General features: G+C 34.3%; 4 protein-coding genes across 4 annotated transcripts in view; all 4 read right to left on the minus strand.

Annotated features, from left to right (window-relative positions):
• The window catches only part of LOC144472298 (ATP-binding cassette subfamily G member 4), a 22,660-nt gene extending 20,032 nt beyond the window's left edge, over positions 1–2,628 (minus strand). Inside the window, exon 1 of the mRNA XM_078185253.1 lies at positions 2,305–2,628. The gene's annotated coding sequence lies outside the window, so the exon portion shown is untranslated. The remainder of the gene's footprint in view (positions 1–2,304) is intronic.
• A 1,378-nt stretch (positions 2,629–4,006) lies between these two features.
• Positions 4,007–5,626, minus strand: Rpl9 (ribosomal protein L9). Its single transcript, XM_078186770.1, has 4 exons — positions 5,511–5,626; positions 4,790–4,928; positions 4,219–4,546; positions 4,007–4,129 (listed from the first exon to the last, which is right to left on the minus strand). Exons 2-4 carry the CDS (start codon positions 4,925–4,927, stop codon positions 4,026–4,028), a joined length of 570 nt encoding a protein of 189 aa, XP_078042896.1. The 5' UTR covers position 4,928; positions 5,511–5,626; the 3' UTR covers positions 4,007–4,025.
• Positions 5,627–8,529: 2,903 nt separating this feature from the next.
• Positions 8,530–15,121, minus strand: Man1 (LEM domain-containing inner nuclear membrane protein MAN1). Its single transcript, XM_078185632.1, has 11 exons — positions 14,324–15,121; positions 13,409–14,094; positions 13,232–13,334; positions 12,945–13,150; positions 11,947–12,161; positions 11,739–11,867; positions 11,519–11,648; positions 10,833–11,106; positions 10,536–10,757; positions 10,273–10,454; positions 8,530–10,104 (listed from the first exon to the last, which is right to left on the minus strand). Exons 1-11 carry the CDS (start codon positions 14,485–14,487, stop codon positions 9,977–9,979), a joined length of 2,439 nt encoding a protein of 812 aa, XP_078041758.1. The 5' UTR covers positions 14,488–15,121; the 3' UTR covers positions 8,530–9,976.
• A 558-nt stretch (positions 15,122–15,679) lies between these two features.
• On the minus strand, positions 15,680–18,140 carry LOC144472963 (mitochondrial-processing peptidase subunit beta). The gene is made up of 8 exons (XM_078186448.1): positions 17,946–18,140; positions 17,582–17,753; positions 17,297–17,453; positions 17,015–17,214; positions 16,812–16,955; positions 16,592–16,737; positions 16,314–16,517; positions 15,680–16,235 (listed from the first exon to the last, which is right to left on the minus strand). Exons 1-8 carry the CDS (start codon positions 18,123–18,125, stop codon positions 16,095–16,097), a joined length of 1,344 nt encoding a protein of 447 aa, XP_078042574.1. The 5' UTR covers positions 18,126–18,140; the 3' UTR covers positions 15,680–16,094.
• Between the last annotated feature and the right edge of the window lie 38 nt (positions 18,141–18,178).

The raw sequence follows: 18,178 nt of genomic DNA on the forward strand, positions 1-18,178 counted from the left end.
CGAATATTACAATTTCAAATTACCATCACAGAAGAGTTCTATGATATTATTCACAACTGTAAACCGAGTTAATTTTAGAAAGATTATAAAAAGAAAGCTGTAAAACATAATTTACAACGACCTGAAAATAACTACTATCAAACAGTTATCACAATAATCCATTAACGATAGAATTAATTTGCATTGATACTAGCAATCTTAGTCTAAAAAGTAAATCGTCAATAAATTCATCCACAATTCCACGAGTAAAATAATTAATTTTTAAATAGAAAAGAAATGTATCAGAACGTTTAAATCGTCGTAAAACGGAGTATTCTGAATTTGGTGTTGTCAACGATTTTACTCTTCTCTGACCGTCCATTTTTGTTTACAGGCCGAGGAACGATTCGAGCGAATTCACTGTAATTCGTGGGACAGTCTTGTCCAGCAGATAAGACGACCGGGTGTCTTCGAACAGGTGTGAACCGTTCGTATCGAATTCGTACGAGAATCGCTGAGGCAACTCGAACAGGTGTGCCGATAACTAACCGCTGATTAATCGTTGAAAATAGAAGAATTTATAGGGGCGGGCGCGTTCTTTGGCGGCTCGGGAAAACACGTCTCCGTGAACCTTTGGCGTTATCGCCACACGTTACTCATCCGGCCAGGATGTTACGAGAGCGAACTATCGCGACGTTCAAGTTTAAAGTGTATCGTTGCGGACGGATCTGTCACGTTCGGTTGTTCGTCTCGACCAAGTATCGGACAACGATGAAACGCTTCGTTAAGAAGCTTCGAATAATTGTTTTAACAAATTGCAGCGATGTAAGTTACGCGATAGTGAAAATTGCCGGCGTCGTCGTTTTCCGTTTGAAAAAAAAGAAACGAATTTCTGGGTAAGCAGATTTCGCGTTGAAACGTCATTTCAAGCGGTGCAGTTTCTCATCGAACTTCTAGCACGTGCGCGCCTAGGTTATGTCAAAAGCCGGCGATTAGAAACCGACACGTGGACGATGATTTCCGTTTGACCGTGGATCCATCGAATTCAGCTCGACGCGTGCTTCGTAAAAGTCTACGTTACATTGACAGCTAATCGTTAGGTCGACTGGTAAACAACTTCCGAAAAGAACAGTTTTTATTTAATTATTTTTTTTTTTTTCATTCTACTCATTTCGAACATTTATCTATTTAGTGAAAGCAAAACGCGTAGTTCGTACCAGTGACTCATGCTAAATGGGATACGAACAATGTATTCCGTCTAGCTGCATCGAAAGTTACTTATAGCTCGACCTAATAATATGCCAATTAATATACAGCCACGAGATGATCGCGTTTACTTCAAGGACAACGAGACAGAACGGAACTGACCAATCAGGATTGATTTTTTTACGCTGCACGATTATCCGGTTAGCCAGCGAAAAGCTTTCTCCTATGCAGCAGCCTGCGCAATTATGAACGAACCAGTGTCTGCCCCCCATACGCTGACATTCGTTATGGAAATGACTGTCGAATGCCGTTCTTGTCTGTTGCGCGGTCCCGCGCGCGTGCGAACTGTATCAAAAATCGCACAGCGATCACAGGTAGAACGAATTTCGACAGAAATTAGCGCTCGAATCGAATGCTCGCAAAAACCAGATACGGAGACGCGTTATTCCGTATCTGCGATCCGCGATACGATTTGTACCGTGAACACGTCGGAAATTGCTTGATACCGAATCGGTAAACACGTATTTGTAATTATCCTGTATTCGTTTACGTTTCCAGTCGTTACAGGCGATTAATATCAGCGGAAACGATCGAACGCGTTACACGCGACAACCGCAACGAGACTGCTAGGTACACGAGAACGTGCTTAGCCGACACTTCCAGCCGCATCTGATTTTCCAGGATGCCTAGAACTTCGTCGAATCGTTTAACTCGGAACTAATTCGTTCGTTCGCGCGCGTTTTCCGTGAAATAAATACAACGGAGGCTTCTTTGTCCGAACATTTATTCTTATGATACTCTGGGATCCGGACATGAATACTAGAAAAATAAGAGAATCTCTACGGTCAAGCACCAGTCTGCGTATCTTCAGAAATTCGTTAGACAAATTCTCGGCGTGATGTTATAGATCGGCAGTTAATAAAATCGTCGAAAACAAGACGTTAAGTACCGTCGGGGCTAATTTCACGACAACGTTAAAGCGTTAATGTCGCCTTAATTGCTTGCTCGAACGAAAGTTTCGGTCGTAAAAGACGGTCGTGAAAGTATAAAGAGGAACGGACAGGTTTCCCGAGAAAAAAACACGTCAAGAGCGTGTGCAGGTCCGGGAACCGTGCTTACCGCGGGGTCGTCGAAGAGCAGGTAAACCTCCGGTTGTAAATTGTCCAGCACTGATTCCAGGTGTGATCGCGCGGGCACCTATATCTCTCGCGTTCAGCTCGCACACGGAACACTTCGGTCTCGAGGGAATCGGTTCGCGTCCATTCAAACTCGTCCCCGGCGATTCGGACGCGTGCTCACTCGTGCGGATGCGCGGACGGAATCGTCGCGGACATGGCAGTCTATCGGGCGGAATTTACGACGGCGACGGGAACGACGGTAGTGAGCGGCCGCATAAAACGAGCCGCTGGCTGGCTGCGATCGAACACACTGCACTCGGGAACACGCGTGTTCTCCCTTTTCTGCGTTCCTCTATCGCGCGCGGCTTTATCCCCCTCGGCTGCTTTATCCCCCTCGCTGCTCGCCCGCGCCGATCGGGAACATCTCTCTCGGCCCCTCTCTTTTTCTATACGGCCGATACCGACGGGGGCTCCTCGATCTATGCTATCGCGGGCACTCGGCTCTCGGGCGGCCGCGTTTTTCCACGGCCTGCCGCGCCGCGGTCTTCGCGGAAAACCGATGGGTGCTCTTTGTCCGCAACCCTCAGATAGCCGAATGAGCCGGCCAGCGATTAAACTGCTGCTCCCCGCGGCACGTGCGAATCCATAAAATGGGAACGAACGTGTCGCGTTCAGGACTCGCATTTAATGAAGCCCTCCGTTAAACGGGAGATGCTTTCTTCTTGAACGTCTTCTTCTTCCCTGACCAGGAAGAACCGTATCGTTTACTTTTTACTTGGATACCGCGATATTACATAAAATAACGTCGCTTCGCACCGTCTCCGTTACTTCCTGTTTTTACATTCTTCGGTAGTGTCCCCACAATGCGATATACAAAAATATAAAAAATATAAGGGATATAAAGTATATAAAAATATGAAAATAAATTATTTAACCTACATTATTTACCCTATTTCTACCTTGGTTGTCGCTTAAAGATTAACATGGAATTTATATGTATATAAAATATGTCAATACATGAATTATCTCACCAGGAACTCTTCTTCGTGCTTATTATCATAGGAAAGAGGTTTTTTTATTATTGCAAATATAGAGATTCCATTGTTTTCGTGGAACAATGAATATTTAGAAATACCGCGATTTCTGACAATTCTAAAACACGAAGGGGGTCCGTACAGCACCAATAGACGTAGTGGCAAGACGCCCAAACGATTGAGCGATGTGACCGATCAAGTAGATAGAAAATGGCGATGGTAGCGCCTCTCGCGGCGATATCTCGATGGTCGTTCTTTGCCCGTACAGTGCCAATCTGTGGAGCGGCGAAACGCTCAAACTGTCAGCCAAGATGGACTGTTGGTAATTTGGCAAGTAGTTTGAGCGGTTTGTTATTGCACCAATTGGCGTTGTACGAACTCTAGAAATGTTTCGAAATCTTGCCGGAGAAGGCGCCACTAATGGCGCAATTTTTAAATTTCCATCTTATGCCGACAGTTGCAAGAACTAATTATATAGTTGTAATAATAAACAACTCTTTTTCACATGCTACAAGTGTTGCAGCAATTGTATTAATTATCAGTTCTTCCAATTCTGAATAGGTCAAAGGCAGATTGAACCTAATTAAGTAATCCTGCGATTACGCGTATTATTGCTATTTCTAACATTAATCAAATCGAAAATTTAAATAAAAGCAAATTCAACAAATGTTTAAATTGTGTATAATATTTATTCTTCTTGTACAACTGTTGTTTTTTCAGATACATAAAGACCGTCTAAGAACTTTCTAATGTCCTTGTTCTTTACAGTTGTCGACTGCTGTATTAAGGCAGCTGGAAAACAGATAACGATAATCGATTAAAGCAACATTTACCACTGGGAGAACAATTTTATGTGTGAAGTGTTTTAGTTTAATATTTACCAGAACGGGAGACGTCTTCTAACGAGTTTCCTTCAATGATCAGTTCGTCCTTTTGTTTAGATGAATTTGCAACGGTCACGCCTGGTGCCATTTTCACACGACGAATATATTTCTCCCCCAAGAAGTTACGGATTTCAATGACTGTGTTATTTTCAGTGGTAACGCAATTGATGGGGAAGTGAGCGTATACAGCTCGCATTTTGTACTGATAACCTTTAGTCACACCTTTAAGCATGTTTTCTATGTGTGAACAGACAGTGCGTACAGCAGCTAATTCTTTCTTCGTACCGAACCATTTTTCTACTTTCAGTAGCCTTTGACTAATCATCTAAACAGAAAACACGGTTATATCAGTATAATGCTAATTAAAGATCATTGCATAACGTAGCCTGAACTTGGAATTGATCAGAAAAGGATTTATCATTTATAACAAATGAAGGGGAATCCACAATGTCATCATGTAGCAGTTTAGCAGTAAGCATGCAATACTGGTTCCAACTCGTACACAACCGCATAGGTATTAACACTATTGTACTTACGATGTATTTGCGGATAAAATATGATTACTTACGCGAATATCAAGTGCAAGGTGCTTGAAAGAACGTTTAAGAACTCCCCTTGGTCCTTTGACAGTTACCAAACGGGACTTGACCGTCACGGTCAAGTCCTTAGGTATTTTCACGGTTTGACTTGTCACAATTTGCTTCATCCTGAAATAAAATGACATGGGTATTAACATACAATAAGATCCGAAAAATTACAGCATGAGGACAGTCAGTGAATATTTAAATCCAAAACGAAATCCAGCACTACTTTTACAAATTAGGACTATCTTTTTTTTAACAGAAGACACATTTGAAGGGCATAATTGATTATCGTGCGTAAAATAAACCTGTTTAACGATCTTTACTTCGATATGTTTTTATAGGTTATAATTCGCAACACCAAGTAAAAGTCTGGGTTAAGTTGAAAAGTAGCACAGAAAAAAAGATGAATGTAATTTGTAAACACTAGCGTATTTAAAAAATGTATTTAGTAAACACTTATTTATATGAACGCAAAAGTTGGAAAAATATAAACGTTCTACTACGGTGGAATGTTGACAGAAACAGAAAAACAAGGTTATATTTTACTGTCCGGAAAAGGATTACTTTTATTTAAAATAATACCCGGTCCTTCAGAAATATGTCGGATTCAGTGAAACGATACAATTAATATGCGATAATGTTCATTGCATTGCCGGATTGTTTTGGATTTTACAAAGTATCCCTCCCCTTTAATAATTCCTTTACCTCGCACACGCTACGGGATAACCGGAAAAGACCGACGCGTTGAGAAATCATGTCTGCCACACTTTCGGAATAAGTAAACATATAGATCGGAAAATCACGATCCGTCAAGTAGCCTCCACAATTCTCAACTCGTAGATGGCGCGTTTTGAAATTTTTTGTAAACTCCTAAATTAATAACATTAAAAATTGCAGAGCAAAGCACAATTTAAACGAAAATCAACTATACCTTATAAAAGTAGTACATAACTGTAATAAGAAATGTTAATCGACAATTTTCACGCAGTATGCACGTATATAGACTTGAAAATGATTGCGTTTAGATTATTTGTACTTGAGTAATTAAAGCAGAGAATTCTCTGTTATTTTAAATATCTTTCCGCAATCTATTTAAAAACTAATTGTAGCACCGTGTAAAAATTCCTGGAATATTGGAACAAACAACTATAGTTTAGTTTTTTCATGGCCAAATGTTAATACCAGATCTCCGACCACAAAATGGCCGATTACGTTGGTGAAGTATGTAGCTAGAGACTAGTGTCTTTTGCGAGTGAATTTTCGGTTTTCAATACTGCAATTTTTTCTGAAGTATGTTTACTTACAGTTGAAAATATTTGCAACATTTGGTAACACAAAATTTCAGGATTGGTCAAATGTTTCGGGAAATCTATAAATTCCTTAGCTGCAAGCCAATGTCCAATTGTTTGGTTACTTTTCGCGCACAGTAAACATTTCAAGAAAATCTCGAAATATCACGACAAATTCATTTACCCGTAAGTAAATTCGTCGTACGTGCTCAAATATTGTTTATGCTTTTAATAAAACCATCATATATTGTTTGCTTCTTAATATACAATTTGAAATAATTTTTGTAATTACTTGACAGGTCTTGTTTCCTATCTGTGCATATTTTCATTTCTAAGACGATCCAGTCAACGCACTAATATTGGATAATCACCAAGGACAAAAATAAATGACCAAAGAATTTTTTTGATGAAGGACTCAGCCTGCGGGAATATGGACGAAAAATACTTCCAACGAAATCTAATCAAAATAAATACAAAAAAATTACTTCATCTTGAATTCATATGAGATAAATCAATCTTAATGATTTGATTTGAAAACAGCCTGAATTTTTACACAAACTATGAAATCGCTAATTATCCATAAATAAAAACAAATCAAGTGTATATATATAAAATATGGAAAAGTAATTAGTTAAGACAATCCTATTTTAAAGATTACAAATATTTAAAATACACTAGATTTACTGTATACGAAAATTTGATTTTATTATGGATAATGTTGCACTACTAATAAATGTTATATATATATATATATATATATATATATATAACTTTATTACATTAATTTAAATAAGAGTATTTTAAACTTAATGTAGTAATGGTACACAATAGATAGCTATTAAATATGGATAATAAAGTCCTAAAAGATATAAATGTAATTCAGGAAGATAATGCAGGAGAATCATCAGTTGCATTAATATCTGAAAAGATTGTAGAAAAGTCTGCACTGTCTACTGAAACAATTGATGGGAAGGATATGTTAATAGCACAGTTACAAGAACAAATTTCAAAGCAAAGAGAATGCATATTGTACTATGAAAATATAGTGCAGCTAATGAACTGTAGACTCGTGAAATTAAAAAAGGTTCTCAAAGCTCATAGATTGTTGGAAGAGCTTTAATATAATTCTGACCGACAGGATTATTGCTAAAAACAGTTTTCTTATAACATTCAGTGAAACCAAATTTTGTATAAGAAACATATATGTTTTTTATATTTTTACTAAAAAAATATGTCTCTACATTTATGGTGTTATGCATCTTTCTAATACAAACAACTATGGTTACAGTAACAGATATTGCCATACTTCTACACAATATGTAAATATATGAATGTAAAGAGTAATGTACATGTCATTATAGAACATTGTGTTTATTGAAAACTTTTTCCCTTTCTGTAACATATATAAAAATGTTAAAGTGTATTGGATTATTTTCAAATTGAGAATTTCGTTTAATTTCTATATACAATTATAAGATAATATTAGTGGCCATATAATCGTACAATGTATTTATAGAAATCAAATTAAATAAAATTTTGTTTTTCTTTTTTTTAATCAATTATGAACAACATCATTCAACAAATACCATGTAACCATAAAAAACTAATTTTTTGCAAATCTACTTTTTTTGAACGTCATTGTACATTGGAGAATAGCAGATGTTAATGTTCTCGACTTTTTCTAAACTGTTTTTATATTATATTAATATTCATACATCTTGATATTAAATCTGTATATATATATATATATACAGTGTGTTTCAGTATGATAGTTAAATACATGTTTAAAATTAAATAAAATGTTTTCAGTCGTAGTTTTATTTTTAAAAAACTCAAAAATATATTTTCGAAGTGGCTAGAATGTGTCTCATCATTACTCATTATTTCTACTCGTAACAAATGTTGACAGTAGGACATTATCTACTTCATTATTTTAAAACAAATAATATCATTTCACTGTTAATATTTACAAACAGTTATATAAGTGGAAATTATTAGTAATGGAAAGGCACACAAGTCCATTGGTACATACGTGGTACCTGGTAAATATTCGAATTCGTTTTTTTTTTCGAGATTACTTTTCCATTTATTTGTACAAATAGACTAATCTCTTTCTTAAATCTACTATCCGTCTTGAAACACCTTGTATTAAATCAGTTCACTAATAATTACTTTGTGCAATTTATGAAGCATTAATATAATGACTACTTAACAAAATATAGTCTTTAAAAAGAGAATAAATTAAGTCTCTCCTTGATTGTGTAATAATGTATGTATACGTTCTATTATTTAAAAGATAGTAGTGCTATATAGAAAATTCATGTTTTCGTTTTTACATGAACTTTTTTCGTTGATTCATTTGCAAAAAATATGTTTTAAATGCTTTATCGCTTATTTATCTAAATGCTGATGTTAGAAAGTTACTGATCAGTACATAAAATGCAAAAATTAATTTTATTTAGTACTTTAAGTAGCAATATACGCTTTTTTTTAATACGTTAATTAGAAGAAAATATTAAAAACATCGATATTACATAATATAAAATAAGACGTATTTTACAGTACCCTTGTACTGAAGTACAATAAATAAAATTATGAGTAATATAAGACAATACTATGAATGTTTAAGATCATGTTTTTGCGTTGTCCATCTAGAAAATAATATCCTCATTACTTTATTACTTAAATGTTAATTCTAGTTTGGCGGATGGAATGGATGTAAAAGACGAAAAAAAAGGAAGATAAAGGATGCAAAAGGGAGCGTTTCCAACTATAGATCCTCAAGCAAAAAAAGAGATGAATCTTTTCATCCTTAGCAAATAAACAGAAAATCTGGAACATACTAATTTTAGAATTTCATGTTAAATTTTAATTTCAGCGTGATAGTTAACTAAGTTTAGTCAAATCCAATAATTATTTAACGTTCCTACCTACTACAAATTTTGAACGAAACTTTGTGCCAATAATTGACTTTCTACCTTTCCGATAATTTCATTTGGTTTCACTACTTCGCAAATCCTATCACTGTTTCAAAAATATTGTTTATAAAAAATAGTAAAGGATCAGGAAACCGTGGAGAAGATGTAATTTTAGGAGTCCTCTAGTGGCAAAAACATGAGGTGCCGCCACACTAGTCATTAAATTTAGATACAAACTACGTTACAAATTACAATATAACACGCTTGTGTAATATTCTAAATTTTAATAATAATTTTTCAAAGTTTGTTGTACTTTTTACACTTTACAATCCGATTCCTTTTAGCACATTTTATGACACTCATTGAAATTGTATATTAACAAAACACATGGAAATGTAGCAATAATTTACCCAAAAATTATTACTAGACAACATTAAAATCAGTATTAAATAATAATCGAACACATCGTTTGAACGCACAAGAGGAGTATATTACATTATTAAAATTTGGATATGCATGTTTCTGTCTTGTATATTGCTACTTGGAAACTTCAAAAAATGCAGCTTGAAACAATATCTTTACATTCATTTTACAATAGATTCATAAATAATGTAATTCTTGAGTCTTAGTTTCGACTTTGCTTCCGTCCAAAAACAAAAAGAACAAAAATTATAGAACGTATTAATAATGTACGCGTTACAAAATGTAAATGAAAATGATTATAAAAAGTCTCTGTCTCTTCGAATTCTCAGAACATTATCACACAATTACAAGTCCCTCGGATTCTGTATCTCTGCGCGATAAGTATGAAGTTCTATTCTCTTCCAGAGCAAAAAATAGAAGTATCTCGCGAATTCTGGTCCGCAAACAATTATTTAGCGGCGAAAGATTCAAATTTTTGCTTGTTAATGTGTATGCACAAGCAAAGAGGTATTCCGTAAGTTTACATCCAAAAGTGGCGACCCTAGTAATCTGCCTGCATAGATAATCGTTGATTGTTACTTGGCTTCAAAGGTATCGTACATTGACGCGCGTCTGGAAATCTCTCATAGTATCTTTCCAATCTCAGGTACTTTACAGTTACTAAGTGACCTAAAACAATGCAATTCTTCATTTAAAAGTTCTATCCTAATTACAGCGGTATAAGGGCATTACTTATTTGAAACACTGTGTGTTTCAATAAATTCTGTGACCAGCTGCAAAGAATAAAATTTATCTATGCTGTGTCTACTACCGAATTATTTACTATTGAACGCTTACCATCGAACCAACATCCGTGTAAAGCCCTGTAAGCTTTTCCTGCGTCTTCTTGTGACATACATTTCATGTAAACGCATCCTTCTCGACTGCCACGATCTACACGGATATGAAGTATATTTACACCTTCGCATTTCTCTAGAATAGCGTCCTGTACCTTTGTTACCCAGTCATCCTCGAATTCTCTAAACGAATATAGACAATAGATACGCGGCTACACACCAACGAAATCATAAGAATTATGAAGAATTATTAGGGACACTTACACATCTGCATCAAACATATGTCTTATCTTCAAACAAGGTGTTGGCGAACATGTTAAACTATTAACAGAACCTTCCATTGTTTCGAACGCTTGGCCTTGCCACACTTTGGACTTTTTATTCAGAACGAAATTGTGTGTGTTTGACTTATTAAGGCTGTTATTAGGCAACCAGCGCCATACATGAAATTCTTCCCCCGCAACCTGCTGCACTTCTCGTCGAACTCTGAAAGCATTTTTATCGGTGACTTTTCTATTGTCTTCAAATTAAAGGATCAAACAAACTGAGTCAGTTTCTTACCTAGATTCATTTTCGTCCAAAAATTTGACTGCTTTCTCCCATAGGCTTGCCATTCTTTTACGGTCTTTGGGTGGTATTAGATTATCACGTACGTGACTTATAGCAAGAAAACTTTCTTGTGTACCTCCAGGCGATGCTACGCTAGCATTTTGATGATGCATTTCAACCATGTTAATAATCTCACTAACAAGCTTAAACACTTCCCTCTCAGTATTTTTCTTGTACTTTATATACCAAACGAATAATTTCTGCAATCCTATAGCTGCTAGAAGGCCTGAGAATATATTGCGACATTATTTGTATAAGATACTGTACTGCAAGATATAACAATTAAATTGCAGATGTTCGTACATTCAACATTAGTTTTATTTCCAATTTAGCAAAATGGCTAATAAACAAAAAGAAATTTTTTCTGTACAAAAATCTGCAGTCTAATGAGCACACAATATATTCTCAGTCTAATATTATCATGCAATATACACTGCATACCAAAGAAAACTGCATAACAGACGTGATTATAACCAGAAAGAAATAATTTACTAATGCTACACAGTTACACATTGAAAGTATGAACTTTTGTAACAAAACGCAACTGTTTCGATATAAGAATATTATCGCGTTATAAAACCTCTCATCAGCATGTTCTCAACAAATTTCATCCCATAATAAGTCGGTAAAAAATTTACCAAGTGACACAATCAGTAGAGAGGAGAATATCGTGAAGAGCTTATTTTTAATGAGACATTGCATCGGCAATTCCGGGTTCATGATCACCATTCCAACTTTCCCATTTAGGCGTGTAGAAAATAATTTATCCTGTAAGAGAATGACGTCTTTCTCTTTAATTTATATACATTATTAGAAATCAGTTTATTAATTATGACAATAGCTAAGCTTTTACAATACCAAGGAATCCAAAACTTCACCGGGCACTCCGTTATCATCATTTATGTCTATTAAAGAAATACCCCATTTGGGATTTTTTATGATAAGCAATTGTGCATTGTGCAAATCCTCTTTCACTTCCAAACTTTTCTGTAAAACCATTTTATGATTGCATACGTAAAGAATTTTATAGAATAATTTTCGTTTTGCTATAATTAATTCAACCTACCACTTTATTGCTTGTAAACATTTGCATGATTTCAGAATCGGTCAGATAAGGAGTTTCGCTGGAATTGTCGCATATCATAGACACAGCCTTTTTTGTTAAAATTGGTTGAAGTCGCTTTAATAACTGTAGTACAGAATCTATGTTTTCTTTCATTACACAATTAACTCCGGGTGCTTCATAGTCAGCTCCATCAAAGCATAGCGGTATGTTGCTATCTATAAATTAAAATATATAATAGGAATTGATTATCAAAAGTCGTAGAATTCGTAATTCAATATGTAATGCATTTCAAACTTTTCTAATTTGTATTCTAAAATTTCATGTATGCACATGTAAATTGTACATGAAAAAGAAACTTATTTGACAATCTCAACAAAAGAATAGAAAATAGGATAAGATCGTTATATAATGGGAAAGGAAATAAAATATCAAAATTAATACATCGTTAATACTTATTATTTTATTAAACACGTTAAGAAAACAATACATATTTCAAATAGAATCTTGCAAAAGTGATTACACATCTCGATTTTAGAAAAGTTCGTATAAAAGAGTATGTATAAAATACTGAAGAAAGAACCTTGAAACTATTGAAACACTTCTTAATGTTGTATCTTTTTTAAATAACTAATTAGTTTAATACAGTAACATGCAATGGGTCTAAACATACACCATGCAAAAAGTTAATGGAATATAAAGTACAAAATTTTATTAGTTTAAATCTGTATATATGTTTTTTAAAAAATCTAAATATCATAAGAGCATGATTATATACGTATCATCCTCTTCTATTAATAACTATTTTATTTTAAATGAATAGTGAGAACTTATAATGCATACCACATATATTGCAATATACTTATTGTTATTATTTACCAACTTATTTAAGAAACTTTCCCACAAACTGATAGTTAGAATATATAACTTTTTATCATTATAGTTTCAACATACTATTCTATGATTCTTAATTAAACAATACTACGATTCTGAATACCTACCCGTTGAAAGTGATGGAAAAGTTTCTGATTTTCCACCAAGTCCCATGTATATAACTGCAAGTATTCCGAAAAATAAAGCCAGTACCACAACCAGAATTACAGACACCATATTCTGATTGTTACGCATTTCTTCTCTGCTTGTAACTGGTGGCTTAAATGTTCTACCAATTGTTTCTCGAGGTCTATCAATAGATGTTGTTGAATGGCTTGAACCAAACATTGTTCACAATTAGAATATTATATAATGTAGTGATATTAAAATTTATATTAAAACTTTTTGTACATACCTCGGACTTGTTGCTGAGTACAGTGATCTTGCAGAAGAAAAGTGACCGTTTGAATCTTTCTCTTTTAGGTCAGGCAAATTAGTTGTACGGCGTAAATTTGAGCCTAAATAGTAATACGAAGAAATCAATGATTATGCAAAATATTAAGAAGTTTTATTGTAATTTCATGTAACTTACTTTTTATACCAGACGTAGAGGTAGATGGCAGACTGCCTGTAGAAGAACGTGAACTGAGCATTCTCAAAAATTCAGATAAAAATGGGGTTTCATAATTTGTCACAAGCTCTCTTTGATGCGAGCTATTATCTTTTGTACAACTTTCTTCCTTCGAAGAATGTATTGGAGAAAGACTTCCATCAAAAAGTGGTTCACTGTATTTATTATCTTTTATGGTATGTATAGATCTTGATTTTGAATCATATAATTTTGTAACTGGCTCGTGATCAGGTGTACTCTGTTCGTATGTTCTAGAGTCATGGGATTTAGCAACACTGGATAAATATTTAGATGGAGAGTATCTTCTATTTACTTCTTCTACAACATCCGAGTCTGATCCCGTTTCTAAGCCATCTGTAACGCTTGATAGTTTATTAGTTTTTACATATTTTTTCTGTGTAGTTTTTGTTACTGTACGAGTTGTAGTAGAAGATGAACTATCATAATCGGGTGCTATGGGGTTTTTAAACTCAGTATGTATTGTCTTCTCTTTAACTGCACTTTTTGATATGCTTGCATCTGCACCTGGTATAATCATTGGCGGAGGCATTGGATTTGCCAAAGTTTGTCGTCGAGCATTAACTGTTGCCTTTTTCTTTTTTGTGGCTGTTGAACTCGAGTCATCATCAGTATCTTCGCTGCTATATCTAATGCATGGGAAATTTGATAAAAATAATAATTACAACACGAATTCCAACATTATGTAAGAGCGTACAACATAAACACAACAAACGGATTTAAAAATATAGCACCTTCCACACAAATATTATTGTAAATAAGAATGGAAATTGCAAAAACCGAATCTGTTATTTGAATAATGAAAAGTTGAATTCCATGGAACTACGGGCTAGTTGAAAATTGTAAGGACAGAATTACCTGGCAGCTAATGAATGCCGCGAACCCGAGCCCCGCGCTTCGATCAGACTTTTTAATTTTTTCGCGAGAATTTTTCTGGTGGTTTGTGTCACTGGGCCCACCGGGTACCCGTATTCCATCAGTTTGCTGCGTAACTCCGCATCGCTCAATGTGTCCACCGACATTTTGTTTACAAAAGAAAAAAAATTCTCTTCTGAAAAGGACCCGGTAAAAAAGTTCCCTCGTGGACGAACCTCCCCGCTAGGCACTCTCGGGAAGCGTGATCAGAATTTTCGCCAAGCGTTCTTGCAGACCGTAATATTCACAACACCATTGGTGTCCACGCGTGCCACCTTTCACAACGTCATAAATGGTTCGCGTAACACTTCAACACTTTGGAAAATAATCTTGGTTAGAACTAAACAAATGGCGCAATTTTCTAACGGTCGCGGTCGCGCGCATACTCATCCACACCATCTCACGCCGCTCAACCCTGTCATCCATAGTCATGGAACAGGGTTAGTCGAGATAATCCAACCGGTCCATGCACAAGGCACGAGCGCCAGAGACAGAGACGAAACTCCTGCTGGAACCTTTGATGTTTCCAATTTGCAACTGCAACTCCACGACTGTAAATTAGATGATCTCGAGCAGTGGTGTCCCACGGTAAGGGTCCTTCCAAGTCCCAGTTAGTTGAGAATCAGCGAACAAACGGCGTTGCCGTTTTTATGAAATCCTTATTTCTGTCCTTTTCTCTGCACCACTCTGTAAAAAAGAAACAAGAGAGAGTATATGCAAAAAAGTCGGAAACGTTGAAAAGCGCGGCAATGCTTGAAACCATAGCATAGAAGGAAATGTTTTTTTCATAAATACGTCTACAGAATTTTATGGATCGAATATTATTGAATAAATTATTCTTATTGTATCTACATAATCTTTAGACAGATTTAATTTCTATATTTGACTGCATACAAGTTGTTTCTAAACTATATTCACAGTTTTTGGATCTGAAACTATGTTCACGATGAATTCACTTATGGACGCATGCGTTTCGTATGAAATTAATTCACAAAAAACATTAGAGTTTCGCCTCGGACAACTTTATTTCTATAGTCTGTGGCGCATGGACTACCCTGTTTACAATAATTTTTTCAACTATTCTTTTAGAAGAATGTACATTGCATATTTCTTCGAACGAACATTTCCTAATGATTTTTTTTTCTCTTCAATAAATGTTGCAACATAATATATATATATATTCGAAATAGATACACTGGAGCTGCTGAATTCATGAATATTACTGCGTCACAAATCATTGATTTCTGATTTTTGGAATTGCGTTTTGGAATGCGCTTGAGCAATGTCAATGTTTGTATGATACGCTAATTATAGAACGCACATGCAATCGAATTATGCCTAACCTCCGTACTGAAAAAGAGATGAACTAATGCTGCTATAAGCTACTATAAATAAAAAGATTTGATGCGAGTCTTAATTTAATTGCAATTATTTCAACTCGAATAAATCAATATTTGCACAACAGAATTATATTTTAATAAAAGAAACTCAAATTACATTATGAACAATTTAAATATTTCTTTTATATATGCGGCAGTTTAAATGCACTTCTTTCTAGTCGAATGTATCTTAAATTTAAATATATTTTTTCATATTAACGTGCGATTTCAAATCTTATTTTTTTTATGTGTATTCGCAATTTACAAGATAATTGACTTTAAATTACTTGTTGTACAATAAGAAGATCACCACTTAGATTTTTTATAATTCATTTTTAATATCGCAATAAATACATTGAATTTTTTATATTACAATAATCCGGTAAAATTTCAATTCGACCAAGAGCTATAACAACAGGACTTTGATCATAAATATACTTTAAGGAGACTTCTCTTATTTTATCTGCTGTTATTTTCTGCAATTACAATAAAATTTATTAATCATTTAATTCATTTAACAAAGAATTAAAACATTTATCAGGTAAATTTTTTACCTCATATTCTTTAACTCTTTCATGGATTGGTATGTAACATCCATATCTTAACAATTGTCTAACCATATCAAGAAAATAATTTTCTGGATCATTCAATAATAATAATTGTTTCGTTTTACATTGGTTTATAGCACGCAGTACCTCTTTCTGAGTTATTGTTGTACACAATCTCATCCATTCTTTTTGCAACTCTCCAGCCATTGCCTATATATATATTAATATTTTAATAATAAAAATTTTTATTGGTAGGAAAAATATTATATATGTATAGATTATACCTCAAGAGCTAATTTATGAGAAACGAAATAACATCCCCATATACCAGTAGACTGTGCAAAATTGTGGTAGAATGATTTATACATGTAACATAAAGTTGTATTGTATGATCTATGTGCAAGGTATGGCGCATTATGCTGTGCTCCACCTAAATATGAATATGCAAATATTAAATAGCTCTTATTTAACAATTTCCACTAAGAATACACAATATTCACTTACTAGATGTCACGTCCCAGCAACCTACAATTTCTTTAGCTACAGAAAGTGCATAATGATCTTTATGTTGTTTAGAACCCGGTCCTTCTACGCCTATTGCTACATACCCTTCTTCATGATCATCATCCCTATATCGTAATTCAGCACCTACAATATTTTATTTAAACATTATTTATATAATTGATATCTCTTTCACTTTTATTCACCTGAGAATCGATATTCAGTTTCTATACAAGGCGATTGCATTGATCCACACGAATTGTCAGATCCACTTTCGCACATAAAACAGCTGCAAATAATTGTTTCTAATTCTTTTAGACAAATAGGTCCAGTACAGACAATTGTCATATTACATGGTTTGAATAAACGGTCTTGAAATTTGGTTAATTTATCTTTACAAAATTTTCTGCAGAGATACAATTAATAAATGAACATAAACAATGTTTACCAAACAGTTTTTTGCATTTATATTATTCTTTAGTACTTACTTTATTATATCAGTTTCAGGGTATATACTATTCTCAAGTGCAGTATCCTGATACGCAGTGGTTGGTAAATAATCCATTACAACTCGTTCTTTGTCAGATTCCATTAGAGTAAGTTCATGTAAGATTACACACTTTTCTCTTGCAATATCTTGTTCACCTAAGGTGTTAATAAATTTAGGGTGAGTCTTCCAATTTGCCCACTCGAAGTATGTTAATAAACTTTTCAATAAATAATTCAGGTGCACAAATTAGAAAAGTCAGACTGAGCATTATTACTCAACCTACATATAACATTATTCACGATCACGTCTGCAAATATTTTAAGGAAATTAATTGTTTGGTTTGAAGGCACTGTTCCATAAAAGAGAAACATATCTCTCATAGCAACAGTGGTGACTCTTGCGCCAATTTCTTCTATTGCTTTTGCCAATTCTTCTTCATTTCTGGATGTTGTTCTCTATGTCAAATACCTTTCTGTTTATAAATGCAACTACTTAAGAAGTTAATTGAAAGAGAAATGTATGAAGTGTGAAAGTATAAAGTGTTTATTGTATGTATTGCAATAGAAATAATAGAATAGTTGAACGAAATTAATAGTGAATTTAATAACATTATAAGTGATATATTTATCATATATATATTCTCTTACCCTGACAAGTAAATGCTGCAAGAATAATGCACTACCACGTTCTTCACACCTTTCATGCATTGCACCCGCTGGGAAAAAACATCCCAGGGTAGTGGTATAAGAGCATTTATTTTCACATACAAGACGTATACCATTACTGAAGGTACAAGAATCTACTGCATTTTCTGTACTCATATACATATTTAAACCTATAGACAATTTTCCACTTATGTTTTCATGGTCTTGAAACGTTT

Source organism: Augochlora pura, chromosome 7 (assembly GCF_028453695.1).
Source record: "Augochlora pura isolate Apur16 chromosome 7, APUR_v2.2.1, whole genome shotgun sequence".
NCBI classification, from domain to species: Eukaryota; Metazoa; Arthropoda; class Insecta; order Hymenoptera; family Halictidae; genus Augochlora; species Augochlora pura.